The sequence below is a fragment of the Rhamphochromis longiceps genome, linkage group LG18, assembly GCF_057381845.1.
Source record: "Rhamphochromis longiceps isolate RC_006_pf linkage group LG18, R_longiceps_female_GT1.1, whole genome shotgun sequence".
Taxonomy (NCBI): Eukaryota; Metazoa; Chordata; class Actinopteri; order Cichliformes; family Cichlidae; genus Rhamphochromis; species Rhamphochromis longiceps.
Genome location: NC_140574.1, coordinates 21,872,797 through 21,885,543, shown reverse-complemented (window position 1 = coordinate 21,885,543; position 12,747 = coordinate 21,872,797). Strand labels below are relative to the sequence as shown.

At 40.3% G+C, this 12,747-nt stretch overlaps 1 protein-coding gene across 3 annotated transcripts; it reads left to right on the top strand.

Moving 5' to 3' along the window:
- The first annotated feature begins 56 nt into the window (after positions 1-56).
- Positions 57-11,789, top strand: gpsm2 (G protein signaling modulator 2). 3 transcript variants are annotated; one of them, XM_085388170.1, is made up of 16 exons: positions 58-295; positions 1,035-1,073; positions 4,505-4,853; positions 7,159-7,380; positions 7,469-7,604; positions 7,719-7,858; positions 8,001-8,124; positions 8,240-8,355; positions 8,687-8,842; positions 8,942-9,050; positions 9,198-9,327; positions 9,420-9,496; positions 9,613-9,801; positions 9,925-10,084; positions 10,172-10,362; positions 10,770-11,789. In XM_085388170.1, exons 3-16 carry the CDS (start codon positions 4,789-4,791, stop codon positions 10,944-10,946), a joined length of 1,992 nt encoding a protein of 663 aa, XP_085244296.1. In that variant the 5' UTR covers positions 58-295; positions 1,035-1,073; positions 4,505-4,788; the 3' UTR covers positions 10,947-11,789. The 3 variants fall into 3 exon arrangements, with proteins under 3 accessions (XP_085244295.1, XP_085244296.1, XP_085244297.1); XM_085388169.1 differs by having other exon boundaries at positions 57-295; positions 9,925-10,362; XM_085388171.1 differs by lacking the exon at positions 4,505-4,853 and having other exon boundaries at positions 59-295.
- Positions 11,790-12,747: the final 958 nt, after the last annotated feature.

Sequence of the window (12,747 nt, the reverse complement as noted above, 5' to 3'; positions counted from 1 at the left end):
GATTTTTCTGCAGGGGCGTGACTAAATTTGAATGCCGCTCTCTGATTGGCTACTTGACGAAAACACACAAAGCTAGTGCACCCGCAAAGGGGTTTCTTCATATTTATCGAAGTTAAATCGAAGTTTTTACCGAAGTTGGAGGATAATGTAGCCGTAGGCTGAATATAGTACAGCTTATTGTTATATTACAGGCGTCCACTTTTTTTTCTCCCCGTAAACGCACCCATGTTTTTAAACTCGTTAGACACTAAAGAAAAGAAGACAAGTCACCTTTGTTCGAGCTGGATCGCCTAACGTAAGTTTAGCAGCTAACAGGCTAACGGTGCTAGTCTTTGGCTGGATGTTGGTTCAGATGTGTGAATGAATTAACTGGTTATGAATAAAGCTAAAGAGACAGCCGTAAGATGAACTCATTTGGGACACCACAGCCCTGACAGTGGTGTCCATAATGCGAAGTAATTTCTTCACTTTAAAGTAGTTATCACTGGAGCTGATATTAAAATGCTATAGATGAATTGTCACCATCAGTGTAGTGTAGGGCATAGATTTACTGTTTGTTATATAGTATATAATTTGGTATAGGCTATAGTGTATTGCTAACAAGTGTTATACTTGTGCAGATGGTTTATATAGCATGATTATGACCACTTTTATCGTACATAATTCATTTCTTACCGTAGTTGCACTCATGTTAGTGTAGTAATGGTCATGAGAGCATGCACTCAAACGCACAGTCTTGTATACCTCTACATCTGATTGTATTGTTATTACTATACGGTGTATAAAATATATACCCAGTTGCCAGCATATTAGGTGCACTTAACTGTAACAAGTGCAACCGGCTTTTTGTTTATTTAGTCTATCCTTTAGGTAGGTGTAGCTGTGTGCATGTCATCAAGAGCATGGAATTCAATATTTAATGTAGTCTGTATTTAGCCATGTTTTAATATAAAAAAAAAAATTGAATAGCCAGAATTGCAACACATGCTTATGAACTTTGAGGTTATTTATGGTTGTAAAATTGTTTCTTCCAGGCTTCCCAGATTTCCTGTTCCTGTGTGGAAGAATTACCGGTCAGTATCCCAGTACTTAACTTTTGTTTTGGTGTGGGGTTTTTTGCTGCCTCATGGTGTGATGCCAAGTGCTGCTTCCATATTTAGGTTTTGTTGTCAGAGGCAGTATTCAGTTTAGAGCATCAAAACACAGAAAATAGCTCACATGTGTTGTGTGTTAAGGATGAAATCATGTTCTTGTTTGTGACTCAAAAAGGAGTCGGCGATTAGCTCCCGTGAAGCTGTCATTAAAAACGGCATCTTTATTTTTCTTTCTTTGGACCTTTATGCATCAGTAACTTTTCTCTGTTTCACTTTTGTTCATGCACACTGTAGTTTTATGAGCCAGACAGAGTTCTCAGAAACACACCCAGATGGCATACAGTGTTGGAAAAAGCTGCAAGGATGTTGGCACAAAACAGTCAATCATTATATTAATATGCAGGAACATGTACGGCAAAGCTCCCAAAGCTCTGGGCATTAGTCACAACCATTTATAGCATTTACAGAGCAGCAGGAATAACAGGATTGTCAAAAAGTTGACTCCACCAACTATGTATATATATATATATATATATATATATATATATATATATATATATATATATATATATATATATATATATATATATATATATATATATATATATATATATGTATGTATATATATATATATATGTATATATATATGCATATATATATATATATATGTATGTATATATATGTATGTATATATATGTATGTATGTATATACACATGCAAGTTACAGGGCAGAGTTTGAGAGAGATTTGCTGTTATTTAGCTGTCATTAAAAACTGCAAAATATTGAAATCTCTCAAAAACTTTTAAAACTAAATATTATAATGTTATTATGTTGTTATTTAGTAGACAAATAACAAACAAGATTAGAGTCGGTACACTGGACTTGTCTGAGAAGTCAGAAAGTAATCCAACGTAACATTCACCACAATAACTAATTTCCTATTCAGGATTTTAAGTAAATAACTGTAACCTGTCATCTTAATAAAGAATTATGTATAATTATTGTCCTTCACTATTTTATTCAGTTTTTTTGCAAAATGGTAAATTTGAATATTCTTGAATAATAACAAAAATTACATTTTAGCTAGAAAAGCTAAAAAAAAGGCTTTGCACATAGTAGTGGATTTACAGTTTTTGCCCACTGCTTGAACACATTTTGCAAAACCCCGCTCGCTGTGCCAAAACTGTACACACAAGTACACATGACACAACACTGGGAAATATACCATTCACATCTGTGCCAAATTGGAACTCTACTCCCAAAACCTAAACTCTGCTGTCAAAACCTAACATTCCTTTGTCAAAATGTAACTCTGTTGACAAAATGACACATACCTGCACCATATGCAAACACTCACAGATCAGGGGGAACACACTAGTCTGCTGTACATAAAACACTGCAGTCCTTGATTCCCATTGTTTATTCAGAAGGCACATTTACAGGAGACACATTTCCAAACAACCATAAACGCAAATAGACCTACTCAATACTGTACATTGCAGTACCATGAATACAGGTACAGCAAATAAAACAACAACAACACAATAGTACTGCAATAGAAAAAACACTATACTGTAAACACAAAAAACCATGACAATTGTGCATAAGTGGGCTCATGGATCCCGCCGTCTGTTGGGGTCTGGCCACAGGACCTCATCAACATCGCAAGCAATGTCCTCTCCCGCTAGGCACCGGGGTAAATATCCTCTTGCTCTCCCTCCATCCATGCTTGCAAAGTTCTTGGAATGGCTACGCTGAGGGCTTTTTGTAGTTGGCTAATTGGTGTTCGGTTTTGCAAGTAGGTGCCTTCAGGTGTGTATTTGAGTGGTTGCAATTACCCGATGTGTTTTGTATTTTGGATACATGTGTTTTCCGAATGGCACCCTGAGATTTCATTTTGTGAGCGAAGTGTCTTATGTATGAAATAGAGTGTAGCATGCAGGACCATGTGTGTTGCATGAGGGAGTAGGTGTGTTGCATAATTGGTACTGGGGTGCAAAGCAGCGCTTTTGTTTAAGGTAGGGGTACATGTGTTTGAGGTATGGTAACAACAGCTTCACGTTGTGTTACTTTAGTCTAAGCATGGGTTTATAGTGTTCAAGCAACGGGCAAAAACTGTAATATAACAGAAATATAAAAATGTTTTGGTAACTAACAATTTAATTAAGGGCAGTGTGGCATTAACCTTCCATTGGGTGGTGGTTGGATACGTTTGTTAAGCACTGTATGTGCAGCATAGATTTTTTTCAGTTTTACTGCATTGCGCCTTAGAGATTTTTGTCTTTAATCTCAATTGAAAATTGAATTCAAGTGATGGGAAATGTTTCTTGTTATCAAAGCACCTGTTTGCGCTGCTGTGGGTCTAATGATTAACTCTAATACGTAACAAGAGGAACAGTTTATTAATCAAAGTTCCTGATATTAGGTTTTTGTGAATATTGGCTTCCTTGTTATGTATGGATTTGTAAACTTAGTAAGCAATATTACCTAATATAATATAATGTTTCATTGACTGTAAAATAGCACTCATCAATCACGTAATCTAATTATAATCATGACCATTCTCAGTTGTTACTACCATCCTGATCACTTCTTCATTTTGGGGTTTTTAATTTGAGCCAGCTTATCTTTGATGTAGCTGAACAAATGCTCTGTTGGAAACAAATAATCACTCATTATGGCTTCAGCTGCCAATATAATAGAGATAGGCCACCTACTGCATGTCTGTCTTGTAATTTAGTTGCTATTTAATATAAAGATGTAACCCAGTTTGCAAATAACTGGCCTGCCCCATTTCCCATATTGTGTGTGTGTGTCTGTGTGTGTGTGTGTGCGTTCAGGGGCGGGGCTGACGGTTTAAACTTGGGGAGCTAATGGGTGTGGCAAGAATGACCTCATGCTGAAATTAGGTAATGGCTGGTTTAGATTTTTACTTGAAGCAGTCTCTACTTTCCATGTAGCACGCTTATTGCCGTCCTTTCCTTTGGTGGAGGTAGCGTACATGCAGCAAGTCTCTCTGCTTTTTCCCAGATTTTCAGTTTACCTTGTTTTTTGGGAGAGGTTTTTTTGAGTTTGTTTGTTTTTTAAACCAATCATGCAGCAGGTTTCTGGTTGCTATTTCTTTCTTTTCAGCTACTTCCTAGGCCATGATTTCCATTCACACACACTGTAGATATTTTTTCCTCTTGCTTTGCTATACCTGTGGAGCACACAACCTCTCCAAGCCTGGGTGAAGTCCCCGTCCATCCTAGAAGATTGACAGTTTGGCTGGCCCCGTGCATTCATTTCCGCCCCACTCTCCCGCTTCTTGCTTACCCCGCTTGTTCACGCTGCTGTTTGGTTGGTGTTGCCATGGCACCGTGCAGCCAGAAAGAGGCTTCACATGCAGCATCTTGTGTTCTCTTCACAGAGGGCCGCTAACAAGCGATTGAGGGCCAGTGACGCAAAACACACATTACACGAAAGCAGCTGTGTGGACTGACGCTCAGGATTCTGCAGCTTTAACAGTCGTGGGTTTACCTTCCCCTGTCAACATTCAGCAGAGGGACTGCTGCAGACTCGAACACATTGGGTGACCATTCGGTTCACCGAAGAGTTTTTTAGTTTGTTTTTTTTCCTCTCAGAGTCTTGGTGCTAAACGCAACCATTTTTTCGGGAACGAAACTGGGATTTTCCCTCATATTATGCACTTCAATGGATACAGGTGGCTCAGTGGTTAGCACGCGTGCTGAGGAACAGTCCTTTCACGTCCGCTACAGGTAGGACTTTTGTCTTTTCACTAAAGTGTAGTTAGAGTGTAGAAAGTGTGATTGCTTTCCCAGTCTCTAGTTTCAGATGGAGTGTTGGTGAAGTGTTTTGTTGATGCCTAAGAGGAGCAATGCTATTTATAGTCATTGAAATATTTGTAATGTAAGATGTTTCACGTACCCAGTTGAAGAAGTGACGCTATGTTTAGTATTGAAGCTAAAGTTAAATGATAGACTGGAGGAATCATTTCACACTGTGGTCTGGGACTTTGTTGACTAAGGCAGGTAAGTTTTCTTTAAAAAAAAAAGGGGGGAGCATCTTGCAGCTGTCCTTACATTGCCAGGTAAAGCACTCGGGTAGCAGATGTGACCTGCCAACCACATAAAGACCTGCGCCCGCCAGCTTCAATATTTAAACAAGCCCTGAAATATTCATCATTGCTCCCTGTGTTTATGTCCACATGCGTGTCCATTTTATTTAGATAGCTTAGGCGTGTGTTTGGTAAGAGGGTGGATTATTTTTACAATACTGGCTAGATTGTTGACATCAGTAAATTTATTCCACCTAGAGGTGCACAAATATATATCGAACAAACAGCTTTGTTTGACTGCCATTGGCTAATCAGCAAATAAGACATTGTGCAGATACAGATTTTATTTGTCATAATGAATTATTTGTGTGCTTGGAACATAAAGGGGAATAGATATCAAAAACAAAATAAACATTTTTACTTGGTAGTGGTGAAATAGTTATTTTAAACACTGGTATCAGCGCAGAATTTCACCCGTTCATCAGTGCATCCCTAATTCCATTACACGTCGCTACAGACTCTGTTTGTCTGACAGATCTAATCAATCTGTACAGCACTCACCGGCTTTGTAATCTCTCAGGTGCATACTCTACAGCCGTAATCTCAGGTGACCAGGTCACCAGGAGAGCGGGGCTTGGACGAAAGACAAGCAGATTAGCCGAGAAAACGCTGATAGAGCAGTTTCCTTGCTGGCAGGCATTGGAAGTTAATGCTGTGACAACATCACACGCGTCTCCTTGAAGGTTTTCCAGTGCGTGATGCTAAATTATCTCTGTGACGTCAGATGAATTATGGTTTTGATATTACCTAGGACGAATGCAGTTTAGTTTTTAGGGCATTTTTGTATTTAAAAGAGAAAAAAAATCTTTTCAACTCGAAGTTGGTCTAAGGTAATCTCTCCATGCTTCGGAGAAAGAGAAGGAGCTGCAGCCTGGAGGTTTTTCCAGTGGATACCTCAGTAGATGCCTCTCAGATGTTCCATGTGCTGCTGCTGTTGTTGTAAGACACAAAAAGCCAGCAGGTAGGCTAGCATTTGCCTCAGCTAGAGTGTTAAATGATAGTGTTAACGTGGCAGTAAACACAAAGTAAGCTCTTTAATATAAGGCCTAAGGCCGCTGCGCTGAGCTCTATTGAACTTTATTGTTCTTACACCATGTTTGCCTTTGTTCTCAAATTATAGCCTAGCTGGATGGTGAGACAAGCTGTTTGGTGTTTTTGCGTCATTTCTGGGTCTGTTTTTGCGAGCTTTCAGATAACCATAGGGTGGTTACAGGAGGAAATCTTGTTATACAAACTGAATAGATTTTTTTGTTAAGCCATTATGTCACTAACAGTACAGTTTCCTGAAAAACAAAGTTGGTTTATCTGACAGTTTTTGCTAAGCACAAATATGCCACTAAATTTGCCTTCACAGCCACTGACTGACACTCTTTTCATCTGGCTTAAAACATTTAAACCCCATGAGTGTTTGTTACAGACATTCATGTATTTGCTGTACTTCAAAAACAAATTTATTGGGTGTTTTGATTTTATTTCTTTTGAAGAAGTATACAGATGTCCAGTGTTGGTTGCTGGGAATCAAACATTTTGCTTTCACAAGCAATATTTTAGGAAATTTAAGATGTTTTTTTTAATCTTTGCCAGCAAAGATCTTTTAAATGATCGGTTATAAGGTGTTTAAAGTTCTAAAGCAACAGCAGCAAACATTACAAATACTGAATATCAAAGGTTCAGTTTTGGTTCAGCTGATTGGAAAAGGAACCTGTTTTGCTTTCTGGGGTAGGTCAAAAGGATGTGAGATCTACTATAATAAACACGCTCTATTGTTTTCTGTAGATGGAAGGAAGTGGCTAAACATTCCTACTTGCTGAAAGCCTTTGCTTCGAAGGACGTTTTGTTTTTCAGTCGTGGACGGAGCCATTTGGCTGTCGATTAGAGGACGAGGAGATTTTAGAGTTTATGTTTTTGAAGAAGAGAAGTCCAGACTGTGCTCCTCTCTTCTTTAGGATGGAGGTGTCCTGCCTGGAGCTGGCGCTGGAGGGTGAGCGCCTCTGTAAGGTGGGTGACTACAAAGCAGGCGTCTCCTTTTTTGAAGCTGCCATCCAAGTGGGCACAGAGGACCTCCAGGTGCTCAGTGCCATCTACAGCCAGCTTGGAAATGCCTACTTCCACCTGCAAGACTATGCCAAGGCCTTGGAGTTCCACCGGCACGATCTCACCTTGACGAGGTTGGACACATGAGAAACAGCTCTGTAAAAGGCCCTGCTGAGTGCAGCACAATGTTTATTTATTAACAGCGTGACGTGTCTTGTTCAGGACAATTGGCGACCTGGTCGGAGAGGCCAAAGCCAGCGGTAACCTCGGCAACACATTGAAGGTGCTGGGTCGGTTCGATGAGGCTGTGGTTTGCTGTCAGAGGCACTTGGACATAGCCAGAGACATGAATGACAAGGTGAGGCAACGTATTCGAGAAAATAAGCAATAAAGAATAAAAGTCAGATATTTGTATTCATGTATTTGAGAGTTTCAGAAGAAAGTGATCTTCACCACTCGTGTTTCCGGTTAGGTGGGGCAAGCGAGGGCACTCTATAATTTTGGGAATGTGTACCATGCCAAAGGCAAAAGTATCTGCTGGAGCGGAGCTGAGCCCGGAGATTTCCCAGAAGATGTCATGATGGCACTGAGGAAAGCAGCAGAGTACTATGAGTAAGAAGGAGAGCGTGTGATTTAATCAGAGTCATTTAACATTAGAAATAACAAGTTCTGTTACTTTGACTGTTGTGTCAAGTATCCAGTGTATTACAAAGTGAGCTGCTGGCTGACCGTTTGATTGCATATGCATTGTCAGGGCAAACTTGGCGATAGTGAAGGAGCTTGGAGATCGAGCTGCTCAGGGTCGAACTTATGGCAACCTTGGCAACACACACTACCTGCTGGGAAACTTTCGCAAAGCTGTAGCTTCTCATGAACAGGTGAGGGTGTCTTTTGGTAAGGAGTTCACAAGCATCCATGATGATGTTTTCTTTTAGTAAGTTACTTATTACGCCTTTTTAAATACAATGTTAAAATTCAGTGTTTCTGTTTCAGCGTTTGCTCATTGCTAAGGAGTTTGGGGATCGATCAGCAGAGAGGCGGGCTTGCTGCAACTTGGGGAATGCGTATATCTTTTTGGGGGAATTTGAAGTGGCAGCTGAACATTACAAGTAAGCCACACCTACATATGTGTATTAATGTTTGTTGTTGTTGGCCGCATTTGGTCTCTAGGCATGTGTGACTGGATCCTTAATCACTTGATCCTACATTGTCACCATGATTGTCTCCCCCAAAAAAGAGGAAATTGAATTATCAAATAACTGTAACATTTTTAGACTCTTTTCCTTACACAATAGTGGCAATATCTAAAATTCTATCATTGTATTTATGCATTATATTATGTTCCTATGAGCTCCTTCTGGGAAAGCAGGCCTGTATTGTATGAAGAAAACATAAAGCCAGTGTGCATTGTTTGAAGCATCTTGTCTGATTGCTTGTTAGGAAGACACTGCAGTTGGCGAGGCAGTTAAAGGACCGAGCCGTGGAAGCTCAGGCCTGCTACAGTCTCGGCAACACCTACACACTTCTGCAGGACTATGAGAGAGCCATAGACTATCACCTCAAACATCTCATCATAGCTCAAGACCTCAATGACAGGTACAGATGCAAACACAAGGTTTTATGATGCTTCTTTTGACGTAACTACAGTATGCCACAGTTAAATAGTATTTGCTTATGTATGGTTTCATTCTGTAGGATTGGTGAGGGCCGTGCGTGCTGGAGTCTTGGAAATGCCTACACTGCACTGGGAAACCATGACCAAGCCATGCACTTTGCTGAGAAACACCTGGAGATCTGCAGAGAGGTATGCACTGCTCATACTATCTTCACAGCAAAGCATTTCAGAAGTACTCAAAGCAAACTTGTTAAGAACAGATACAGAAATCCTTCAGCAGTAAAATTAAAAGTTGGTTTGTTCCTTCTGTTTTTTTGTTGTTGTTGTTGTTTTCAGACTGGAGACAGAAGCGGGGAGCTGACAGCTCGTATGAATGTATCTGATCTCCAGACACTTTTGGGTTTGAGCTACAGCACAAATACCTCCACTGTTTCCGAAAATAAGGATATCGACTACAGCCTGCACGGTAAAAACTGTGTGACCTTCCCTATGCCCCTTGCTATAATATTTCAGATGCTTTGAATGTGTAGATTACGTAACATTGTTATTGTTTTACAGGAGCCAGGCCCAGGATGAGCAAACGACATAGCATGGAGAACCTGGAGCTGGTGAAGCTTACTCCAGACAAAGTAAATGTAAGAACTGCTCCACTGTAGTGCTCTGCTCACACCTCATCTACAAGAAGGGCTTCTTGTTACATCACCCTTTGCTATTGAACTTGTGATGATTGTGATCCATTTCTGTGCTGAAGGGTCAAAAGTGGAACAGCGACATCTTGACCAAACAGTCCAAACCCTCGCTGGCTAAGAGCTCCTCCAAGCTCTTCTTTGTTGGTCGTCTGCGAGGGAAGAAGTGCAAGTCTGGTGGCTCCAGTAAGGTCCTCCAGGACACCAGCAATACCCTGGATACCAGTCAGCCACCTGCACAGGGACCACAAAAAGTACGCAGACCTGGGGCATTCATTTGAAGATCACTCAGAGAGCACTCATGTATTCAAGATCAAACAACTTTTGCTGTTTTATTTTTATTTATTTTTTTCAAGTTGTTTGCTTTTGTTTTCCAGCGACTCAGCCCCGACATGCTCGGAGACGACGGTTTCTTTGACCTGCTGAGCCGATTCCAGAGCAACCGCATGGATGACCAGCGATGTTCGATACAGGACCGAGGCAGCAGGTTATCGCTAAACAGCGACCCAGAGTCACCTCCCAGGACCATCAGGAAATGTAGGTCCATGCAATCCACCCACACAAAAAATATAACCACTGTTAAAATAATTTATAATTTGCGTACTTATTTATTTTCATTTGTAGCCATGTCAGAGTCTGCCAATGTGTCAGGCGCTCAGGGCAGGCGCTTAGAGGAGTCATCAGCAGCAGGGGGGAGCCTGCCAGGACTCAGGCTCAACCAAAACAGCAACCAGGCCGTGCTCAGCCACCTGATGGCCAACGCTGACAGCGCTGAGCCTGATGATGACTTCTTTGATATGCTTGTCAAGTGCCAGGTAACAGAAAAAGCATAGTTTACTGAATAGTTTGCTAATACACATTTATATAGTGCTGGGTGGGCACACTTGATATTCAAACACCGGTATAAACAGAAATATTTTAGCTCCTATTTAAAATAATTGTGTAGTTAAAGAGTCCCAACAGTGGAATCCATCCTATACAAGAATGGTGTTTTTGAAGTGGATGCTGAAGGTAACAGGAAGCCGGTGTAACATAAGTAGAAGAGTGATGTCTGTTTGTTGTAGCCAGAGGTCAGGAGGCAGGATTCTTATTACCTTGCAAGAGATCAGCTGCACAAAGGAGCAAAGTATATTACAAAGAAAAAAGTTAGAAACAAGATTATAAACATCCTGTTACTCAGACATCAAAGTCATACTCTTTGCTTTCACCGTATTCCTTCCAGGGCTCCCGTTTGGATGACCAGCGGTGTGCTCCTCCCCCTCCTCCAGTCCGAGGGCCCACCGTACCAGATGAGGACTTCTTCAGCCTCATCATGCGGTCGCAGGCCAAACGAATGGACGAACAACGCGTCACCCTGCCTTCTGCTGCAAACGCTGCATCTAGGCCAAGCTCCAACTAAACAAAGCACTAAAGGGACTGTGAGGTCTTTTGTTTAATGAAGGTGTGGACAGTATCGTGATGGACCAGTGATCACTTCCTTGTCCTTTAGGACAACACATAGCATTATCAGCACTGTATGCAGTTGACAGTATGGGGGGGCGGGGGAACTCAGATTAACAAGGACTTTTCACACAGCTTGTACAAAGATGAACTCAGAGTAGCATCAGGGACAAAAGTGTTTTTTTAATAATTGTTTTTAATAATTCTGTACTGCTGCATACTCTCACTTCACCCTGTGTATTTTTAAATACACCACTGCAGGTATGTTTGTATTTATTGTTCTTGTCCCATGAACTGCCGTCCCACTGCTATGAAGTAGTAGAGGTATACTCATAGTGGTGTTTTAAATCACTCTTTTCATGTATTACAGCCCTTTACAGATGTGGCATACATGGCAGTGTGCGTGTCTTGTGCGTGTCTGTTTGATGTGATTTCATGGAGTTTCTGAGTTGTGCCATGTTGCAAGTAAAATGTAAATGTTTGAAGGTGTGATCTGTTCTGATTTCTGTGGAAACTTTTCATGAAAAAGTGACCATGGTGCTTTATGAATCTCATTGAGAAGAGTGTGTGTCTGTTTGTATGAGGTTTTTGTTTGAGTTAAGTTCCTGAAGTCGCACAGGAGGCACTTACAAAAGCTACTATGAGCAAACTGATAAAGTATGGATTTAACCCATGTACAGTCCGTGTCTCTTACCCTTTTGTACTAAATACTATGAGTTCAGAGGAATAAAACATGTCTGTTCATGTAGCCATCGTGACTTATTTGAAAATCTTAAGAAAAAAAAAAAAAAAAGAAAGAAAATGTTCAGCATCAAGTATTTAATCCAAAGAAGAAAAGCAAAACACAAAATGCAGAGTTTGTGTAAAAGACACTTTATTGAAAGTACCAGCAGTCAGACTTCAGTTAGCTTGAACTCATCTGTCACTTTTGAAAACAAGGCTTAATACAAGAGCCACTAGCATTTCAAAAACAAACTAACTGTACATACATAAACACAACTGAAATAAATACATCTATGTACGTATTAGTTTGGCCTTCATTGTTAAAATAATATATACTATACATTAACATATAAACTTAAATATGCATCTCTGCAAGTAAGTCAATATTAGAAGACGATGTTAAAAGGACAAAGTGCGCAGGTTAAAATAAAAAATAAAATAATATGCATATGCCCCAAACACTGGTTCTAAATAAATATCAAAACACCCGTGCGTCCATCCAGAATCCATTGTGCATACGGTCAGACCCTTGTTTGGGGAAAAGACTGCCATCTACTGACATTACACACACACAGCAGTAGACAAGCCAAAGCTTTTGAACACAGCCAAATCCAAACTGTATGCAAGGGCGCCCAACCAATAATCACATGCTGTACTTCCCTTTGATACTAACATAGTAACGAGCAAGCCACTGCAAAGACACCAGAACAGCTTCAGCGCAAAAAAAAAGAAAGAAAACAAAAAAACAAACACTGATTTTAAATTTAAACACACTAGCTCGTTTACACAGTTGGAGCTGCAGTAATACAGTGCATACAGTAATGTTAGACACCCCACGGGGAAGCACGAGATAGCCTGACTTCCATAGATTCGGCCTCCCGAGAGGAAAAGCTCACCACTGAAACACTGGAAAAACTACATTTTACATCAAATTTTTGTCTTTCTTAAACAATAGCAGCGTCTCACCAGCTGTAAAAAATAATGATATGCAAAAAGAGGAATGTATGATTCTCAAAATGACTTAACAAAATTTGATA

Excerpts from the sequence above, each read along its gene's own strand:
- gpsm2 (XM_085388169.1), top strand. The coding sequence starts at position 4,789 with ATGGATACAGGTGGCTCAGTGGTTAGCACGCGTGCTGAGGAACAGTCC. Across the intron at positions 7,859-8,000 it reads AAAGCAGCAGAGTACTATGA|GGCAAACTTGGCGATAGTGA; the intron begins GTAAGAAGGAGA and ends ATGCATTGTCAG. Across the intron at positions 10,363-10,769 it reads ATATGCTTGTCAAGTGCCAG|GGCTCCCGTTTGGATGACCA; the intron begins GTAACAGAAAAA and ends TATTCCTTCCAG.